At 41.5% G+C, this 21,776-nt stretch overlaps 1 protein-coding gene across 4 annotated transcripts in view; it reads left to right on the top strand.

The window, feature by feature from the left end:
• The window catches only part of CCDC88C (coiled-coil and HOOK domain protein 88C), a 125,980-nt gene that overhangs the window by 89,781 nt on the left and 14,423 nt on the right, over nt 1-21,776 (top strand). For all 4 annotated transcript variants that reach the window (XM_073349437.2, XM_073349436.2, XM_073349434.2 and 1 more), the window contains exons 15-24: nt 849-1,919; nt 4,761-4,885; nt 6,175-6,316; nt 7,809-7,997; nt 8,631-8,792; nt 9,907-10,184; nt 15,313-15,456; nt 17,159-17,345; nt 18,694-18,839; nt 20,969-21,058. In XM_073349437.2, the coding sequence (XP_073205538.2) occupies nt 849-1,919; nt 4,761-4,885; nt 6,175-6,316; nt 7,809-7,997; nt 8,631-8,792; nt 9,907-10,184; nt 15,313-15,456; nt 17,159-17,345; nt 18,694-18,839; nt 20,969-21,058 (2,534 nt within the window). The remainder of the gene's footprint in view (nt 1-848; nt 1,920-4,760; nt 4,886-6,174; nt 6,317-7,808; nt 7,998-8,630; nt 8,793-9,906; nt 10,185-15,312; nt 15,457-17,158; nt 17,346-18,693; nt 18,840-20,968; nt 21,059-21,776) is intronic.

Below are 21,776 nucleotides of genomic sequence, written 5' to 3'. Positions count from 1 at the left end.
CATGATAGGAAGTGGACGCTTCACATTTAGGACAGGAAGTGAAGAAAACTACGGTAGACAAAAACTAGAGTAGGGATGTCCTTTACTCGGGCCTAACTCCATTTGACTTCAGTAGGTGTTCTGCCTGAGTAAGAACTAGGTAAAAATCTGACTAAGGATTTGAGTATTTGGTCCAACATAATTACCTCAGCTGGAATTTGGCCAAGAAATCATAATGAACTCTCTTCCCTTACAAAGAATATTTTTTAATGAACTTTTTAACAACTACTAGTGTTCAGCACATTAATTTTACATCTTATAAGAAAGAGGGCACCTGTGCTTTCAGTTTTCACAGTGATGAGTGGAGAATATGAACCTAGAAAGAGAGGGAACAGTGCCCCTGTGCACTGTGCTAGAGCATTGGTTCAATCTGACTCAGAGACGGGAGTGGCTCCTCATAAATCAAGTCCAAGCTCTTCCACGGAGATCTCCCATCCATGTACTGACTCTGCCTAGACCTGCTTAGTTGAAAATTTGAAAGGAATAAAGCATAATGTTTAACTCACTAGTACCTTGAGATACCTCGTATATGGTATTAAAAGGGCTAGATAAAACCAAATTTTCTTCAAAAAGTCTCTTCCTTAGTTTGGGTTGGTGGGGAGGGTTTGAGTCAGGGATGACAATGGCTAATGGCTGAAGAATTTGTGTTGTGTTAAATGGGCATTGTTTTGTTAATACAGAGTTCTGACTGCCTCGAGGGTAAATTGCCAGATTCTACATTGCTATAAAAAAACATACTCACAAGGAACACCTCAGGTGCCATCTACTCTACTGTAGATAACTCTCTCCTTATTTTATTTTTAATGTAGATAAAGGACCTCAAACAAGAGAATGACCACCTCAACCAAGTGGTTTTGTCCCTGAGACAGAGGGCTCAAGTTAGTAGCGAGGCCAGAGTAAAAGACATTGAAAAAGAGAACAAGATGCTCCATGAAACAGTTACAGAGACTAGTGGCAAACTCAGCAAGCTGGAGTTTGAGAAGAAACAATTGCATAAAGATTTTGAACAGGTTAAAGAAAAGGTAGAACGAGTGGAGGAAATGGAGAAAGAGCTCCATCGGCTAGAGAGGGAAACTGAACAGCTCACAAAGAAGGCAGCAGCCATGAAAATTGTAACAGAGAAGGTTGAGGTTCTAGAGCAGGAAAATGGGGATCTGGAAGTGGAGAACAGGAAGTTGAGAAAGTCCCTGGATACCTTACAGAACGTTTCCATCCGGCTAGAGGACCTGCAGAGGGACAACAAGCAACTGGATGAAGAGAACCTGGAGCTCAGGAGGATGGTAGAGACCATGAGATTCACCAGCACAAAAATGGCACAGATAGAGGCAGAAAATAAAGAGCTGGAGCGGGAGAAAGAGGAGCTAAGGAAAAATGTGGAGATGTTAAAAACACTGGGAAAGAAGTCAGAAAGGCTGGAGCTGAGCTATCAGAGTGTGAACTCTGAGAATCAGAGGCTTCAGCAGATCTTGGAGAACAGCAGCAAAAAAACCCAAGAGCTAGAGAAAGAGCTACAGGGAATGGAAAGTGAAAATCAGGCCCTCCAGAGAAAACTTGAAGAGCTGAAGTTTTCCAGCAAATGGCAGGAGAGGTTAGAAAAGGAGAACAAAGTGCTGGAGCAAGAAGTATCCCAACTGGAGAAAGACAAAAAGTTTCTGGAGAAGGAAACAAAAAGGCTTTGGCAGCAGGTGGAGCTGAAAGATGCTATTTTGGATGATAACACAGTAAAGCTGGCGGCTGTGGAGAAGGAAAACAGAACACTTGAAAAAGAAATGGCTCGATTCAGAGACTCATCTAATAAGATGAAAGAATTTGAAAAAGACAATAAAGACCTTATAAAGCAAGTTACCATTGATAAAAGAACACTAGCTACATTGAGAGAGGTAATCAAAATAATAATATTGCCTTAATCATATGCATTTTATTTATTTAATTTATGCTATGTAGTGTAGACAGTGGTCCATTCCATGCCAGTTTGATCCAGACCATGAATTAAGGAAACAGAGAGACCCTTAGTTGTGACTCTGGGCATCACAGGTGGTGCTGTCCGAGGAAGTAGAATTCTAGAACTTCAGTTTGTCTTGTGTCCATAACTCTATAATCAGGCTTAGCTTTGCATTCACTACAGAGGAGTCCTGACCCTTTTCTGCTGTGGCACAAGGCAACACTACTCACTGTGCCTCATGTATTGTACAGTAGTGGTTCCTTAAAAGCATACCTATTGCACAAGGTTAATAAGGACTTGTTCCTGCAGTCGTATCCATATGGCTGGAGCCTTTAGCCCAGGCCGAGCCCTGTTAAAACCAGTGGGGTTTGCATGGACACATTCAGATGTGGTTGCAGGATTGGTGTCCAAGGAAGTATTTTTAGTATTCAAAGAATTTTCTGTGGAAAGTATAAGGACATGTAAGGGAATATTGTAGATATTGAGGTAACTTAGTTAAATGACCAAGTTTTTAAGGGATGCCACAGCATAAGCACATAGCATATACTTATTATGTTGAAAGTTGGTTATATTTTAAAAGTCTTCAAGCCACCAGTGTCTAGTTTACAAATTAGGCTGATGTTTTTCAGAATTACTTTACAATTACAAGATAAAGTGAAATACAAGAATTACAAGATAAAGTGAAAACCTGAGTGCTGTTATTATCTATACCTCTGCTTAGTCTTCTGTGGTCTAAAAAAATGATTTCATATGTACAAATTGGGCTAAATTTCTTCAGGGAGATAACATTTGATTTTTTTAATTTAAAAAAAACCCACATTTGTTAATTCATTCTAGCTGCTGTTCAACATCCACTTGCTTTAGTTTTAGAAAATGTTTCTTGGGGAAAAGGTTGTAATCAGTTGTCTGCCCCTCTCCTCCCAAGGATGGTTTAAGAAAGGATCTTGGTGAGGAAGTAGTCTTAGTGCTTGTCTACAATTACAGCACTTTAGCACTTAGTGAAGACACTACCTATGCCAGCAGGAGAGCTTCTCCCATAGGTAAAGACTTAGTCCTTTAGGGCGAAATCCTGACTCATCTATGTCAAGAGGAGATGCCCTCCCATCAACATAGCACTGTTTGCAGTGGGAGTTAGGTCAGTATGTCACTTGGAGTGTGTATTTTCCGTACCCCTTAGCAACATAGTTATACTGACGCACGTTGGTAGTGGAGACCAAGCCTTAGCATAACGCCCTGAGGTAGATTTAAGTTAAAGAATTTTGCCCAGCATTTTGCCCTATCTTAAATCCTTACATCAACTGACAGTGTCCTCTGGTTTTTAAATTTAAATTTTAAAAATACAGAGATATAAAAGAAAATTTATGGCAGTCATATTGTCAGTAGGAAGAACATGCATAAACAGTTAAAAGAATCTGCACCTTCAATGTCAAAATAGGCATTCGCACCCATAATCCATATCCTGTTGGAATATAATCATCTCAGAGGTCATCAGAACCATTTAAGTAGCTCTGGGTCCTGTGTGCAAGCTTAAATTTGACATGTTATTTATAATACCATTTTTCCAATAGCTTATTTGAATCACTAAAGTGTAAGTACTGGGCGAAATCCTGGCTCCATGGAAGTCAATGACAAAACTCCACTGACTTCAGTGAGACCAGGATTTCACCCATTGTTTATGGTGTGTGTGTATGTATATAATATGCCTAAATTTTCAAAAGCATTCTGGGTGCTTAGGTAAATCAGGACTCTTTAAAGATATCTCCAGTTGGGCACCCAAAATCATTTGTTGCTTTTGGAAATGGAGTCTGACAATGAAACCAAGAAATACATGTCAGTATTTCGTTTTACATACTTAGGGTTCATCTACACAAGGAAATTCACTTGCATAATTATACTGGTATAATTATGCCACTATATTTATACTAGTATAACTCCTTGGGTGTACGCTTTTTTATTCTGGCATAATTAATACTGCTTTGAAAGCAACATAACCTAAACCAGAAAAAGGCACTTGAATACCAGAATAAGAGTGTCTGCACTGGGAGTTATACTGTATAATTATGCTGGTAAATTTCCACGTGTAAACAAGCCCTAGGTTTAGGAAATGCCTTCAGTACTGTAAACGCAGAGGTTAGTAAACTGAAAATCTTATTTAATTATCACAGGAAATTGGCAATTTGAAGTCCCACCACTGTATATGTGTTTGTGTTTCATTAGTTAATTTTTATGCTATTCAGAAGATTACAAAAAGAAAAACTTTTACATGTAATTCTAAAACGTTTTTCTTTCTTCTTCTTCTTTTGGTTGGACTCAGAAGACTGTGAGCTCCCTCTGCTGGCCCAATATCAAGTCACTAACAAACCTGTCTCAGTGCTACAATATGCTAGCAACAGTGATACTAATGGAAGCATAAAGAATTAAATACAAATTAGCAAAGGCAAAAATCTGAAGGAAAAATCCTTCTATTTTATTTGAGAAATCTCAAATAGAGAATGAAAATAGATTGCTATTTAAAAACAAAGCGTCTGATTCTCCTCTCACAGTGATGTACAGTGCAGGTGCTCTTAATTTACACAGGTCTGAGAGAAGAAACAGGCCCCAAAAGACAATGAGTGAGATCCTGACCCCGTTGAAATCTATGGGAAAACTCCCTTTGTTTTTAATGGGGCCAGGGTTTCACCCAATGCCCTTATCATACGTCAGGGTTTTTAAAATCACTGGCACTGTATAATTATCACTGTCTTCTGTATGATGGTTAATGATGTTTGTGTTGTTACAGGATTTGGTCCTTGAAAAGTTAAAGAGACAACAGTTGTCTAGTGAGATGGACAAACTGAGCCAAGAGCTGGAGAAGATTGGATTGAACAAAGAGCTGCTGCTACAGGATGACAATGGCAATGACAAGTGAGGAAACTGAACTCCTTTAACAGTGTAACTCCAGAACTCCTTAAACCCTGCTAACCACAGCCTTTTGCTTTTTCATTTTCACATTTTGTGCCTCTCCCACTTCCACCCACTCCCACTGAAATCACGGTTTCATGTCCTAGCCAAGAGAAATTACATGAAACTGTTTGTCTTAGATTTTGTTTTCTAACAATAACAAAGCCACTGTAACAAGTCTTAATGGAAGGCGACCACAGATGGGTGTTCTGTATCTACTTTAAGGAGAATAAATTCCAGTTCAGTGTGCTGTACTGGTCACATTAACTTTGTAAAATCATTACATAGCATTATACTGCAGTACATTTGGATTACAGGTGTTTTGTGTCCCCCTATAAATTTAGCAGGTGGAGAGTAGGATTCTGACCTCTTTTACAGTGAGTTATACCGGGAGTAACACCAATGACATCAAAGGAGTTTATACCCGTGTAGAAATTAGTGTGGGTTCAGAATCAAGCCTTGCATGTACATATCCAGTAACCTGATTTCTATTCACTTGTCTTCATGAAACCTATTTCTGGAAACCCTTCTGGTGATTAGTGTCCTAAGTTCTGCCTTCACTTAAGAAGGGAGGTGACTTTTAGATTTAAGATGGGTAACCATTTTTGCCACCTGCTAACTATATTTATAGTTGAACTCTGCTGGCAAGGTAAAAGATGCTGTACTTGACCATTATCCTTTATATGGTGCATTCCATGCCTCTAACATTTAAGTGGTGATCCAGCTAGATGTGAAAATAAATGCAATGTGTAAGGTGTGACACAGGACATCCCTGATGGGCAAGTCCTATAGAATTTAACAAAAAAGATCTTCTTTCTATAGGCTTTTTGAACTGTCCTATAGAATGTAATGGAGAATTATATGCTTAATGCAGAATTCTGTAGGATTGGGTTTCCCCCCAAGCTATAGAAATCCACAGCAGGGATATAATTTTCTATTAAATTCTACATTATGGTTAAGAAAAAAATTAGAAAGGCTATTCTATATTGAATTCTGTAGTTCTTGTTCTTCTGTAGAACTGAATTGGTTTTATCCATATTAAAATCTGTTGGACTTCCCCATAAGCAATTTTTTTCCTCCTCAGTAATCTTTCAAATGCAAAAATATAGAGTAGTGATGGAAACCAGGTGTATATGAGGAAGCAAATACATGTAATTATGAGATTTGTGATGTGGGAGAGAAATGTCTGCAAGCCAGATGGTTGCATGTTTTCCAGTGACAAATGTTGGAATGCTGTTCTCATTATCTTTCAGCAAATATAAGATTCTGGAAAGCAAAACTGACTCTGCATTAAAGACAACACTAGCCATTAAAGAAGAAAAGATTGTATTGTTAGAGGCTCAAATGGAAGAGTCTCTTAACTTGAATCAGCAGTTGCAGAATGAGCTAAATACGGTAAGAGGAAACTCCATTTCAAGGTGTAAGGTTTAGCTATTCTGTAGGTTGGCATGGCAGACATGCACTTTTACTCAAGAAGAACAGGTAGCAAAAAACCCCTATTTGACTTAAATGCCTTCTTCTATCATATCCTAGACCAGGGGTGGGCAAACTTTTTGGCTTGAGGGCCACATTGGGATTCCAAAACTATATGGAGGGCTGGGTAGGGAAGGCTGTGCCTCCCCAAACAGCCTGGTCCCCGACCCCTATCCACCCCCTCCCACTTCCCGCCCCTGACTGCCCCCCTCAGAACCCCCGACCCATCTAACCCCCCCTGCTCCTTGTCCTCTGACCGCCCCCTCCCAGGATCCTCCACCTCTAATGGACCCCCGGGGACCCCACTCCTTATCCAACCCCCCCGTCCCCTGACTCCCCCGACCCCTATCCACACCCCCACCCCGGACAGGCCCCCCAGAACTCCCACGCCTATCCAACCCCCCCGTTCCCCAACCCCTAACCTCCCCCCCATCCAACTGCTCCCTGTCCCCTGACTGCCCCCCGGGACCTCCTGCCCCTTATCCAACCCCCCCCCACTGCCCTCCCCCTTACCATGCTGCTCAGAGCAGCATGTCTGGCAGCTGCGCTGCCCGGCTGGAGCCAGCCACGCCGCTGCGCTGCCCGGCAGGAGCTCGCAGCCCCGCCGTCCAGAGCGCTGGCAGTACGGCGAACTGAGGCTGTGGGGGTGGGGGGACAGCAGGGGAGGGGCCGGGAGCTAGCTTCCCCAGCCGGGAGCTCAAGGGCCGAGCAGGACTGTCCCGCAGGCTGGATGTGGCCCGCAGGCCATAGTTTGCCCACCTCTGTCCTAGTCAATAATAATAATTAATAATAATGCCGGCATTATTGTTTTTTTGAAGTCTAGGTTGAGATTTTCAAGAGGGCTCAGCTTCGGTTTAGTCCTGTTTCCTTTAGAAGTCATGGAGTTTGACCCCCATCTGCCGTCTCTTGTCTTATGCCTAGACTGTAAGCTCTTTGGGGCCGGCACCATCTTTTTGTTCTGTGTTTGTTCAGCGTGTAGCTCAATGGGTTCCTTGTCATGACTAGGGCTCTTAGGTGCTACAGTAATACAAGTAAAAAATAATAATCTCAATGAGAGCAGAGTTATGCCAATGTCGAATTCTTTTTAAAATCCCCACCCCAGGTATAACCTTTATATTATTTTTATTTATTAGGAGGCAGGGAGTTCAAGTGGAGAGGGCACCTGGCTGGGAGTGAGGGATGTGCATTCTTTTCCTGATCTATAATTTCACCTCTCTGTCTCACTTTCCGTATCCATAAAATGTGAATAATGATACTCTACCCCCGCCCCATCTTTTATAAAGTATTTTGAAATCATGAGAAAAAATTCTGCATAAGGCCTAATTATTATTGTTAATGTTTTATTTATTTGAATGTGCTGCAATTACTTTCCAAAAAGCCAGTTTTACAAGCATATTTCTTGTCTACTTCACAGACAAAGAAGGACTTTGAAGTTCTTAAGCAAAGCCAAGAAGATGGGCAATGTGTGCAGAACTCATTAAAATCTCCTGCAGAAAAACTCGTTTCCACCCACCAGATGAAAGAGAAATGGGAGACGGGACACAGAGAAACAACAATGGAGCTGTTGAAAGTGAAAGACAGGGCTATAGAGCTGGAAAGGAATGTAAGTCTTCTCCTTCAGGATGCAGGTATAAGGCATTTGGGGATGTTTATGTCATTTTTTAAAGTAGGAAGCAACCTCGAGTTCTGTGTCTCCAGAGGGGATCAATGGTCCAATGGTCAGAGTGCTAGCCTGGGACTGGGGTTTGATTTCCTGCTCCACCACAGGCTTCCTGGGGGACCTTTGGCAAGTCCATGCCTCAGTTCCCCATCTGTGAAATGGGGCTGATAGCCTCACAGGGTGTTAGGAGGATAAATACATTAAAGATTGTCAGGAGCGCTGATACTGTGGTAATGGATCAGACAAGTACTACAGTTTGGAATGATTTTGTCATTGCAGGGGAAATTCACTCATGTGCAGAGAACCAACACCAGGCCTATGCACCACTTAAGCCCTCACCTTAGGGTCTGTGTGGGACTTGACACATAGGTCTTGTGCTGGCCTCTGTCCAGGGGTGAATCTTGCACCATAACATCTATCCTAACTTTGATTTAATGCTGTAAAGTATTTGCTACTAAAACTTCAGAGCTTAAGGGGTATCAGAAGTTTGTTCTCACCTTTGATAGGGCTGTAAATAATCAGAACAGCTGTTTAATTTTTTTCTCCCTCCACACTTCCATTCTATTTCTCTGTTAGAATGCAGCCCTCCATGCTGAGAAGCAGCTGCTTAAAGAACAGCTGAAGCACTTGGAAATGCAGAATGTCTCTTTCAACAATCAGATCCTGACACTACAGAAGCAAAGTGTCTTCCTTCAGGAGCACAACACTGCTCTGCAGACCCAAACAGCCAAGCTCCAGGTCAGAAGAGCCAAATGCCAATTTGTCAGTAAACTCTGGATTTGATTTTGGTTGTGTAGAGAGGATGGAAGCTGAGAAGAAAGTTTTCAGCGTTGACAATAATCAGTGTAGATGGTGCTGAAGCAGGGGAGTTCAGATTCAGATCTGAATTTCCTTCAAATTAAAAAGGTTTGGATCCAAAATTTCAGCCTTGGCTCATCACTATTAAGAAATTGCTATTTATAGTACTTGGGAAGAAGTAATTAGTTATCCAGATTTGCTATTCCAGCTAACATATCATATATTCCTTCTTCATGTTAGTTCTTTTTTTCTTTTCATATTGTGTCCCAGAAAGAACTTTCCCGGGGAAGTGAGAATGAGGCGACATATCCAAATCAACGTATTTCAGTTTTCATTTGGTTTCGTGATGAAAAATCAGAATTTTCCATGAAAAGCAGAAACTTTTGGAGAATGATTTCATTTAATTGAAAACCCAATTTTCTATCAAAGCAGTTTCAATGGAAACTTTTTTAACTAGCCCTACACTGCCCTCTACTTCAACTTTACTTTCTTCCATCTTTTCAACATGCACTTTACACCAGTTTAGATTCACTTAGTCCTTCTCATAACCACATGGTCACCACAAAGCCAATGCACCACTTAAGTACTAAAAGTGATCTTAACTGAGATATAGATTCATACTGGCCCCCTGCACAGTGGTGAATTTCACCCCCACTTGCCTTAGATGAAATTAACAAACTTGCATTCAGTTGTATACAAACATGGAGCAACTTCAGTTCTTGTACACTCTTGTCAGAGTTATACATGGGACCCAAATGTTCTAGGTTGCTTACCTTTCTCAATTCTAGTCTTAATATTGCTGTACCAGCTTTGGGATTCTCTTGCTACAGGACAAACATTGATCTCACGTATGCCATGACTTCATATCCTGTACATTACCAGTAATACTAAAAGGTTGCTCAAGTGTCCTTTCCAAATTTCTTCATGTTCCCAATAACTGTATAAGCACCTTGTGTATGTTTACTCACTTCTGAGTGTATACTGAATAGCATGTCTGTGGTGTGTACCAGCATTTGTATATAAATATAATTACTTTTTACTTGAGAAACTTTAGGTAGAAAATTCAACCCTGAGCTCCCAGAGCACTTCACTGATGGCCCAGAATGCTTTACTCCAAAACCAGCAGACAGCTAAGGAAAATGAGAATGAAAATCTACTGAAACAGAAAGAGCAGCTAAAAGCTGAATATGAGTCACTGCTGCAGGACCACGAACACTTTGCCTCACTGCATGAGCGACAGTCCACAGAATATGAAATGCTAATAAAGCAGCACAGCTGCCTGAAAACATTGCATAAAAATCTGGAACTGGAGCACAAAGCTCTTGGGGAAAGGTATGAATTTTTAAGATGCATTACAATGTGCTGAATCGTCACTACTAAGGGAATTATAGTTCAGCAGTACCCAAGGGAATTGCATGGCTAGTGTGTGCTAAGTACTCATGTTGCAGATTTCTATTTTCCTTTTTGTTCTCTGAAAGTAGACATAACTAACATTTCATCAGAGTAATTCATTGCATTTGGAGGCCTTCCTTCCCAATCTTACTTTCATCAAAGGATTGAGATTGGAAACATAATCACCTGCAAAGGAGTAGGTATTTGAAATTGTAACAGGGTGAATTTGGAAATTACAAAGCAGGTGCCTTTCAATGAAATGTAGGATCCTAAGTGTCTAAGCACTTGTGAAAATGGGACTTAGGATCCTTGATCATTTAGGCACTTGTGAAAATTTTGCCCTTAATGTCTTTAAAATGTAGACCATTAAAAGATTTCCCTGGTCCTGTTTTGTGGTGGTAAAGTCACAGGGTAAAACCTCTAGATCAGCTAATTAACTAGCAAAGTGAGAATGATTTGTATCTTGAGAACTGTGAAACAATATGAATCAATGAGAATTGTATGGAGGAAAGATATGGATTATTGTGACAACAGAGGTTGTCCTAGAGCAGTGGTTTTCAATCTGTGGTCCGCAGACCCCTAGGGGTCCACATACTAATACCTACGATTTCCAAAGGGATCCTCCATTTGAAATTTTTTAGGGGTCCACAAATGAAAATAGGTTGAAAACCACTGTCAGAGAGGCTATGTCTGCCCTGCAATTAAACACCTGTGGCTGACCCGTGTCAGGAGATCACAGCGCTCACGCTATGGGAGTGTTTAATTGCAGAGTAGACGTTCAAGCTCAAGCTGGAGCCTGGGCTCTCAGATCTCCCACCCAGCAGGATTCTAGAGCCCGCGCCCCATCTCTAGCCCGAACGTCTACACGGCAATGAAGCAGCCCAAGACCAGTGAGCCCGAGTCAGGTTTTTCTTCGCTGTGTAGACATACCCTAAGGGACCCTGCTGGGATAGATATAAATTATGTTTTTAATATATTTTGTTTTCCTTCTAACTTTTACCCTTCTATGCCATTTAGGTGCTTCAGTTTGCACAATGAAATTAGACTTATATGTTCCACTTTTAGTTGCTAGTCATTTTCACTTTCTGGTGATCATTATTGGTACTGTATTTCCACATGTAAAAATCTATTGGTCTAATGCTCAAGAATGTGTTTTTCCCACTCCCTGCTCTAAAGAAAAAAACCCAAAGAATTTTAATTTTAATGTTTTGATTATTTTCCCCAACATATCTGTATTCACATTTAATTTGTATATAAAAGCTGAACTTCAGGCTCAGATTAAGTTGACAGTGTCCTGGGGAGGTGGATTAATAGAAACTTTTCTGTCCTAAACTTGAAGGATCTGGCCATACAAGCAGGATTTGAGAGGGGAACAGAAATAAACGTGCTGTGATGAACATATCCATTAGAGCTGTATGACAGGACAGCTGCCTGACTGTCAGCTAAATGAGCTATAAGTGATTACACAGGCACCATCCCTGCTTGCTGTGTCTTTCACAGACTGATTAATGGTTCCCACTGATGTAAGCCTTGCCTTCGATTATCACACTGCCGTGTGCAAACGTAATTTGTTGATTTCCTTGTTTTCTTGATGAGTATCAATAATTAAACAGTTGCAGCCTGAGGAGTCAGTGGTTTGCTGAAAAATAGGTTGTTGTCACGGATAAGCGCTATGATCATCATTGCCTATGCCGGTGATAACGTTTCAGACTCTCTTGCCCCAACTATTGCTGGGACGTAACTACCAGTGAAAAATGCTGGAGTGGAAACAGATGGTGACCTTTTGTGTACTCAGAAGAGATTGATTTAGGCAGTTTTAAGAGTAGGATGCGCTTCTCCATAATCTCATCTCAGGTCAAGTTGGGAGAATATTAGTCAAGGTGATTTATGTAAGGCCAGCCTGTAACTTTGTTTGGCTGTCAGAAAAAAATATGCATGTCACATTTTTTTTTAATCTGTGTGCAACATGGGGCACAACTGGCTGAGAGCAGTCCGGGGAGGAAGTTAGCAAAATAGCAGGCAGCGAAGTCAGCTGTTTTCGTCTGCTACTCAGGAGGTATTTAACTGATGACAGGAAATTTCTCACTTTCACCTTCAACTAGGATGTGCTACCCAGGAAATGCACCCAAAATTTGTAAGTGCTCCTGAGCGTGTCCAGCAGGCATGAAGTAACTGTCTACTCTGTAACGTGTGTGAACAAGGTTTCTTTGTTCCGGGCTGCCAGGCAATAGCTTTTTTTCTCAGATGATGATGATCATGAATGTAGATCCTAGTCCCACTGCATAGGTTGTATCTAAATACAGTGAAATAGTCTGCCAAAGCCTAGCCATACACAGAAGATGTGGGTTTGACTTGGCAGGGAAAGGAGTAGTTGACATGTTACAGGGCGTCTATTCAAAACAACATTTTCTTTATGCTGTGTTTGGCTGGCTTGTGCTGAGAGGAACTGGATCCATCTTCTGCATTTTTGTAGTACTTTGGATACACTTATTACTAAGGAATCATAATAACTAACTAGCCACCACGGCTAGAGATTACACAGTTCTGTATGGCTTGCTGTGTAGAAACCTGTAATGCATCACAGATATTGAAATAACTCTTCCCACTGGAGAAAATAGGTCCTGCCAGGCAGAATTACATGTTGCAGGGACTTGCATTATTAACTTACCAAGACTGGTTGGTAATGCTGCTTTGTGGGCTGCTTCTGCATATGTTTCTCATCATGGCTGTGCATTTTAAAAATGTTCTCAGTCACAAATATCCACCCATGGTATCGGTACAAACAGAGCAGCAGCAAGTGGAAGCCAAGTAATATTGTCAGAACAGGCGTGTAGAGGAATACGGCCATTCACGTCCTTGATCAGTGTAGACTGAATGAGTACTGGGATGCACTTGGTCTGTGCCTATAGTGAAATCTTCCCACCATTGGACTGGCACAGGTGCTACACCAATGGTGGGGATACTAGTGAAGACTGGCCATTGACTGATTTACCTCTAGATTGTCTAACCCTGCTCAGAGTTGCACACCTGGTGTAAAGCTGCTGGTAGCAAATCTATACTAGTGCCAGTCAAGCTGCAGAAATGGGAGGGCAGTGATAAGAGAGTTTCTGTACGGCTCCATACGGACAAGGCCTTGATGACCTCTGTCAGGATATTGACGTAGAGCTGGTTTGGTCAAACTCTGGGATTGACACGGGCTGTCTCTTGAAAATAGTTCTTGAAGCTGGACATAAAAGTCTAAACTAGAGCCAAGATTCAAAGGCAAAGCATGAGGTATAAAGCAAGGGGTTTCTAAAAAAATAAAAATCCATAAATGTTTTCACAGAAGGGAAAATAATTATAGAATCATAGGGTTAGAAGAGACTGCAGTGGTCATCTAATCTAACCCCTAATACCTCAGGTTTACATGAGAAACTATCCCCCTCGTTCAGGATCTTCCATTCATCATGTGGACGTTGAACGCTCAGTATTTAAAATGTCCTGCAGCTGAACGAGAGAAATAAACAAGGTTAATTCAACTCCATTACTGCCCCTGGTGATGAATAGTAAAGAGCAGCTTTTTGTCTGGTAGACAGGTACTCCTCTGTGAGGGAGCTCACTGGGCTGGAATTTGGAACAGGCTGTAATGTGACCCCTGGGGGAGAGGGATGGTAGCCTGAAAGAGAAATAACTTGGCAAGAGTCAATACATTTTGGTGCTGCTCTCTTTCTTTTGTTTTGTTTTTACTGTTTACTGTGGCTGCAAAGTAACTATCCTTGGTCTGCTTTCACCTCTCTGGAAATGAGAATTGCCAATGCCTGGTCAGATGAATGCAGTAGAAGTCTATTTGTTCACTGTACCTTTTTAATGTACTTCTCTATCCTCTGCCTGGTTGCTGTTTTGACTCTTCTTATAACAGAGTTCTTCCATGAATCACAACAGATATACCTGCCCCAGCAGAAGCATGCTATGGGGGTGAAAATCTCCTGTCCCACCTCCAGCAATGATTGCACACCATTGTCACAAAAAGCTGTGCTAAGTCAAGACACTGGTCATTTCCACTTCACTGAGCCAGATTCCTATATAGTCTACCCCAGTTTATGCAAATGTAAACCTTGGCAGAGGACCCCAGTTGCAGAAAATTCACCTGAGAACAACTTACTATGGTGCAAAGTGGCCATAACCTGCCTTATATCAGGGTGGCAGTAAGGGACTAGTGTTATCTGAAAAATGGGCAGCCGTGGCTTGGAAGGGACACTCAACCCCCTCATCCATGCCTGTCTCCTTTAGACATTCGGGAAATTGTTCAACTGGGCCAGCAGGGTCAGGAGAGATGTCACGGTAAAGCTGGGTGTCCTCAGCACAGAGACAACACCACTGCGCTTTCTCACTGCCTTCCTTGCTGCCCTTGATGGCTCCATAGGCAAACTGCACAAATCAGAAGGTGAAATAGAGTGGAGGCCTTGGGGCAAATAAACCCCTGTGATACCCTCTGGGATTTCTCATTACCAAATGAGTAGAACCATTTGAGCAACACAGTCAACCACTACAAAAGGCTACAACACTTCAGCAACACTCCTTTGGCACTCACATGTCATGATCACGTTGTCTGCCTCCTATATATAATATTTGAGCGCTGATATAAGTAGTTGATTTCACTCCTTTCTTGTTTTTGGCTGCCTCTTTATGCTCTGCACAGATGCTTTGGGACCTGCCCCTAGTAATTGATTCTGAATGATGTGTTGGAGTAAACGGTGCAGTAGTGTCTGGGAACCCTCCCTTTAGGTTTCCTTCACCGCAGAGAAATCCTTGCTTTGTACCGGTTGATCAGGATGTACAGTGTGATCACAGTACTTACAACTTGCATTTCAATTCAGTCAAAAATATAATTGTGCAGTCTCCCTATAGCCTTATAGACTAGCCTGAATTCACTCACTTACTATAGATTTCTTTTGAACTCAACTACATATATACATATTGACCAAGTCTTGTTTTCTCATGGATGCATTTTTATCTACTGAGAAATCTTGTGCTAAAGGAATAAAAATGTGTAGGCAAAGCCCAGAAGATGCTTATTCGTCTCTTGTAGGTACAACAGTTTAGTAAAATACAAGGCAGAATTGGAAGAATTGGAAATCGTTCTAAAAACCGAGAGAGAGGTTCTGCAGCAAGAAAGGAGAACAAATGCAATAGCCACTGGAGAAAATCAAAAGATGAGAGAAGAACTGGACAGGTATGGCTGCTTGGAACAGTGTTTTGCATATATTAGTAAAAATTCAATCCTATGCAGTATAGACTTGCTCTAATCCACTGTTGTGCTAACATAAAGTTCCTGGAAGCCTTCTTCAGTGTATCTAGTCATAACAGAATTTCTGTTCCCTAATAACTCTGTTTTGTTAATCTGCTCATGTTTGCTTAATCGCTGGTAGATAATCAGCTTTCTAATAATTGTAAATGGGTACTGTTAGTCAGTGATTCAGATGTAGTCTGCTGCTGTGACTTGCATTCATTCCAGATAGGCTGGGGCTGGGGTTTCTGTTCGCATGTGGATCTGTTTTATAAAGGGTCTACTGACCAAATTCTGTGCTGACTTCTGGCATTGCAATCTCATGAAAATCCATGGAATTGCATGGGGCATAAATCAATGTGGAATATGCCCCATGGTGGGGAACAGGAGGAACATGCCTTCCAGTTGTTGAGGAATCACTAGAGGGTGCTTTGCTACAAAAAGTTGTAGAAGAAATGTTGTATTCAGTGTCAGCTGAAAGTGCTACCCAATATTGTCTCCCTTACATTTGTAACGATATTATTTCTGATTTGTTCAAGAGGTACTCTGGTGCCAGGAGTTAAAGTTCTGATGTTCCTTATTTTAAGTTGTAATAGCCTGTCCAGACTAGCAACACTGTGTCAAGGCTTAAGTACAAGAACTAAACATGGGTTAAAAGTGGGCTCAATGGTTTGTATACTCACTGGGCACATTTTAAACCATGCTGGAACCCACTAGTAGGCTAGTCTCTGGGTAGGTTTAGACAAGACGGTGATAAAAATGTTTCAGGCTGGTAGAACTAGAGTTTTTGGTACAACCAGTGAACCTGAACCATTCAGGCAAGTTTATGGGGAAATTTTAAGAAGTGGCTTGTTGTAAGCAAGACCTGAGGCTTTATGTATACATCATAGTTTTAACCATGTTTAAAAATCAAATGTTCTTTGAGTTTGCTGAAGATATACCCTTATGCTGTTCTCATAGAATGCAGGTTATTGCATTACTGCTGTGCAAACCAGGGTTCTCTGAGCTTCCTCTTTTCAACCCTGGGTCATTTTCCTATGTGGACAGGGCTTTGGAACAGTGTCCCAAAATTTCAGAGGGTTGGGGGAGAAGTAGGTTTGTTTGATTTATTTGTCAACAGTCAGAATTCACTCTTTTTTATTATTTATTTAAAAGGCATTCAGGAATAGTAGATATTTTTAGCATTAATACTGACTTAAAAAAAAACACAAGTTGTCTAATTTACTGAAGTATTGCAATGTCTATGACATACAGTGCACAATAACACTTACATTTCATGCATCAGAAAAATAAATTCCAATGGATAGTTCTTACCTGTGCCCGGTGGGGCTGTTTTTACATCAGAATGCTTTTAAATGTATTTTTATCGTGGAAACTTGTAACCTATCCTAAATGCTTAAGTACCAAAGAGGTGTGGTAAGCATTATGCTCTGTATTCTTTTCCTTTCAATTCTTTTGTAGAGATGGAACATTTTGTGATACTGTTGATGCTGTAGCTAACATGTAAGATACAATCAAGTAAAGAGATATTTAAAAATTGGCCTTGACAAATTCAGTTTAGATTTAACAACCGTGACTCAGCATACTGGTATTGTGGCTTTCAGTTGTTGAGTATTATATGTAAGCTGCCTGGTTTCTTCATTTTCAGGGTAAATTTCTTGCATAGCCAGCTAAAGGCAGAGTATGAGGGGCTGCATGCACACACTAAGGAGTTGAAAACCTCACTGAATAATTCTCAGCTGGAGCTGAACCGCTGGCAGGCTCGCTATGATGAGTTGAAGGAGCAGCACCAGTCCATGGATATCTCCCTGACCAAGCTTGATAACCACTGTGAGGTGAGCATCTAGCAGCAGGACATTTTCCCGCTTGAGGTAGGGCCAGCCTTTCCAAAGGAGCCGTCTTCCTCTATGTTAAAAGGGCATCTGTTTAAATGTGCTCCAGTCCTTTGGAAATTGTTGACCTTGAGCTCTAAGCAACAGAAGAAAATCACCTGCGGTTAAGTTTTCAGTTGAAATGAAAGCCAGTCTTGCAGCTCAGCTGCCTCTCATGCTGCGCATTTGCTTATTGGTTCTGAGGCAGGCACATCAAAGAGGTGATGCGCTGTCCGTAGGGAAGAAGATTTGGTTACACAACACTGAGTAGCAGGAAATTTGCACAGTAGATGTTGCTCCTTGGGAGTATGTTTGGTGTGAGCTGGGGCAAGGCAGGAGAAAAAGGCTTTCAGAAGGGGTTAAACCCAGAGGCAGGAATTATTTGGAAGGTGAGGAATCCTCTGACTTCCTGAACCAGCTACCCCTCTACCACCTTCCTTTGCTGCTCGCCCTTGCAGTCGGGGATCCTGGCTTGAGGACTAGTGTTTTGTCCTTAACCTGATGACTATGTTGAATTTTTCCATGTGATTGAAACAGTGACAGCCAGCATGAAGGAACTGGTAAAACTGAGCGTATTTGCCTGTGGTAAAAGTTGTACTCGGTTTATTTACCAAAATATGAGGGAGGGGGAGAAATCCAGTTACCCCTTGGCCTTTTTGGCTTTGAATGAGTTCTAAACCTGCTGGCTAAAGATCCACTTCTGTTGAGTTGAATTTGCTACCACATCTTTTTAGGGCACAGTCCTACAAAGTACTGAACACCCTCAGCTCCCCTTGCTTAAGTGGGAGTTGAGGGCGTCCGGTGATGCTCAGGAGATACTCAGCACACTGTAGTGCTGGACTTTTGAGTAGCAGAAGGGCAATGTTACCAAGATACAGCTGGGGAGAGAGAAGTCAAGGATATTGGGAAGCAGGATAATCTTGTGGGTAAGGCGCTGAACTGAGATTCGGGACACTGGGTTCAGCTCCTGGCTGTGCTATATATTCCCTGTGTGACCTTGGCCATGTCACTTAATCTCTGTGCCTCGGTTCCCCATCTATAAAATGGGGATAACACCACTCCCCTACTCCAAAGAGGGTTTGTGAGGACAAATTACCACAAGATATGGGCACAATTCAGGAATCGCTGAAGGAAATTCTTTGGCCTATGTTATGCAGGAAGGTCAAACTTAAGTGGTTATGATGGTCCCTTCTGGCCTTAAAAATGTATGACTCTATACCTAGGTAATTCTGTACTTGTTCTAATTTATTATATTGCATTCAGAGTGAAGTCAAGTGCAAAAGGAAAATTTACCTCTTATTCTGTTGTCTAGCTGCTTACCCGTCTAAAGGGAAATCTGGAAGAAGAGAACCATCATCTCCTGAGCCAGATCCAGATGCTGAGTCAGCAGAACCAAATGCTACTGGAGCAAAACATGGAGAACAAGGAACAGTATCATGAAGAGCAGAAGCAATACATGTAAGAGACTAGAAATATTGACTTGTGACAAGTAGGAGTAAGCTGATAGGCAAGAAAAGAAATGGTGAGTGTTGAAAATGTTATATATCAGAAGCAGAAAGATCAAGATAACTGGTGGGCGCACTGGATTCCCCAGGTAGGTAAAGGACCATTTAAGGAGAATAAAGACATTGTAGAGAAGCTGTATCTTTCCATGTCTCCACCACAGAGGATGCTGAGGAGCTACCTACCCTAGACCAGAGATAATCAATAGTTGGACTGTAGGCCAACTCTGGACCAGCAGACGCTTTTGAATGGACCGTGAAATCTTTTTATTGACATATTATTGTTATTACGGTGTGAAAAATGTTTCTGTGGAGTGCGGACCTTGACTATGCCTTGTCCAAGAAATTTGGACTTTGATAAAAAATAATTGACTACCCATGCCCTAGACCAACTCTTTTCAAGTAATAAAGATGAGGTACTGTGAGATGTTGAGGGGTGAAAACAGGAGGTACTAAAACCAAATGATAAAAGAGCAGCATCCAAGAGCTCTGAAGGAACTTAAGAATGAGTTGCTGATCGGCTAACAAAAACCTGTAGTCTCTCATTAAAATAAGTACAATACTGGAGGTTTCAGAGTAACAGCCGTGTTAGTCTGTATTCGCAAAAAGAAAAGGAGTACTTGTGGCACCTTAAAGACTAACCAATTTATTTGAGCATAAGCTTTCGTGAGCAACAGCTCACTTCATCGGATGCATACTGTGGAAAATACAGAAGATGTTTTTATACACACAGACCATGAAAAAATGGGTGTTTATCACTACAAAAGGTTTTCTCTCCCCCCCCACCCCACTCTCCTGCTGGTAATAGCTTATCTAAAGTGATCACTCTCCTTACAAGGTGGGCCATTTCCAGCACAAATCCAGGTTTTTTCTTCCCTCCCCCCCAACCCAATGGCCCACCTTGATTATCATACACATTGTAAGGAGAGTGATCACTTTAGATAAGCTATTACCAGCAGGAGAGTGGGGTGGGGGGAGAGAAAACCTTTTGTAGTGATAGACACCCATTTTTTCATGGTCTGTGTGTATAAAAACATCTTCTGTATTTTCCACAGTATGCATCCGATGAAGTGAGCTGTAGCTCACAAAAGCTTATGCTCAAATAAATTGGTTAGTCTCTAAGGTGCCACAAGTACTCCTTTTCTTTTTGCGAATACTGGAGGAGTGGAGGATAGCATGTGTTCCAGGCACTAAACATGGGTTGCCACCAATTAAGCAATATTTAAGCTCATTTTAGTGATTTATGTTTCCATAAATATTCAACACAATATTCTTTTAAAGGACACAGAGTCTCTAAGGATCCAAGTTCTTCATCCACTTTCACAATCTCTTTTTTTAAACTGATTCACTGAAGTATGGCACTATTTTCTTCTATTTTACATCTACAAACAATCTAATCTTCACAGGGATATATGGGCTCTCCCTGTACTACAGTGAGGATGAACAAAATACATTCTTGTTCCTCTCTAGGGTAGATCCTTGGATTTACAGACCCAGGAGGTAGGAGTGATCCTGGGAATAACTGACTGAGTTTTACTTCAGTACCAGGAAAAATTATTGAAACAGTGTTTGTAAATAAAACACCTGGATGAACATATGATAGAGACAAACCAGACCGGCTTCTGAAAAGAAAAGTTGTGCCTGTAGATTTGCTAGCATGTCAATTAAATGGTAGCTAAAAAAACTGGGAGAAATAATTTAGCATTGTAGCACGACTCTCTGAAAACATTGGCATTGTTCAAAATACAAGGCATGTTGGTTTCCTACTACCTATCTTCTCTTTATTGAGACCATAACTGGTGAACCTTCTATCTATGTCAACTGTATCAAACTGACATGTCAGTAAGATTAAGGTGTGTTTGCGTTTTGTTTTCCTAGACAGTTAGTGAATAAGATCAATAGGGTTAAATTACTTCTGTTGCTTGAATGCACTGGATAAGAAGACTTTTTGATCTGTAAAGTTCTAACCTGTAGGACGGCCTTTTTCTTCTCCTGGTGACTGTTGGCCTTGCCCTTCCATTTTGTCACCGTGGTGAAATCCAAGCAAATCCTTCAAGATCTACCTTTTTTTTTGTATTTTCACAGTGATAAATTAAATACATTAAGGAGACACAAAGAAAAACTGGAAGAGAAGATAATGGATCAGTACAAGTTTTACGATCCTGCTCCAAAAAAGTAAGTTTCCTTCCATTTCCATGCCACTATTGCGATACAGAATTGAGAACAAAAGGGGATCTTCATAGCTGGAGAGGACTGAAACCCTGTGACTCCCTGCCAGGAGATGTGACAAAGGGAGCAACTGGTGCCTCTGGTCATCACCACGCTGTCCTCCTCTGACCCCAGAAGCCTCTAGCTTTAATTGAGATTCTTCTTGATGGGAGCCTGTGCATTGTCCCCCACAAACTCCATTGGACATCCACACAAAAGTTAACTGACTCAAGCTCAAATCCTGTTTAGCATGTGCTAACATAGACTCCGGTGCACATGCGGAGTCCCAGTAACTTCATATTGGGATCTGAGCCAATATAAGCTTCTACTGGGAGCCATTTCGCCCTGACGAATACCTTCTTCTTCCTCCAGGAGTGAGCTTCAAGCAGCAGAACCCATCTCTGTGAGGGAGCCGGGGGGCGGGGACAGAACAGTGCCTCTATTGGTGCTTTAATGCTTTCCTGAAGCGGGGCCTGAGTGACGGTTTATTAAGTAAAATGTCAGATTCATCTATTTAAAAGACCATTCCCTAAACCTGCTTCCTGGTAGCAGAGGAGAGAGAGAGAAATACATTATCATTTTTTAGTAATGGGAGAGGCCAAGGTATTCCAGTGCTGAGGGCCATACAAGATCCTGGTATCCAAAGGATGCTGAATTGCTGATCAGGGTGGGGTCGTTTAATCTG

The sequence above is a fragment of the Lepidochelys kempii genome, chromosome 6 (assembly GCF_965140285.1).
Source record: "Lepidochelys kempii isolate rLepKem1 chromosome 6, rLepKem1.hap1, whole genome shotgun sequence".
Taxonomy (NCBI): domain Eukaryota; kingdom Metazoa; phylum Chordata; order Testudines; family Cheloniidae; genus Lepidochelys; species Lepidochelys kempii.
The sequence above is the reverse complement of the archived record's forward strand: the minus strand, read 5'-3'. Positions and strand labels throughout refer to the sequence as shown.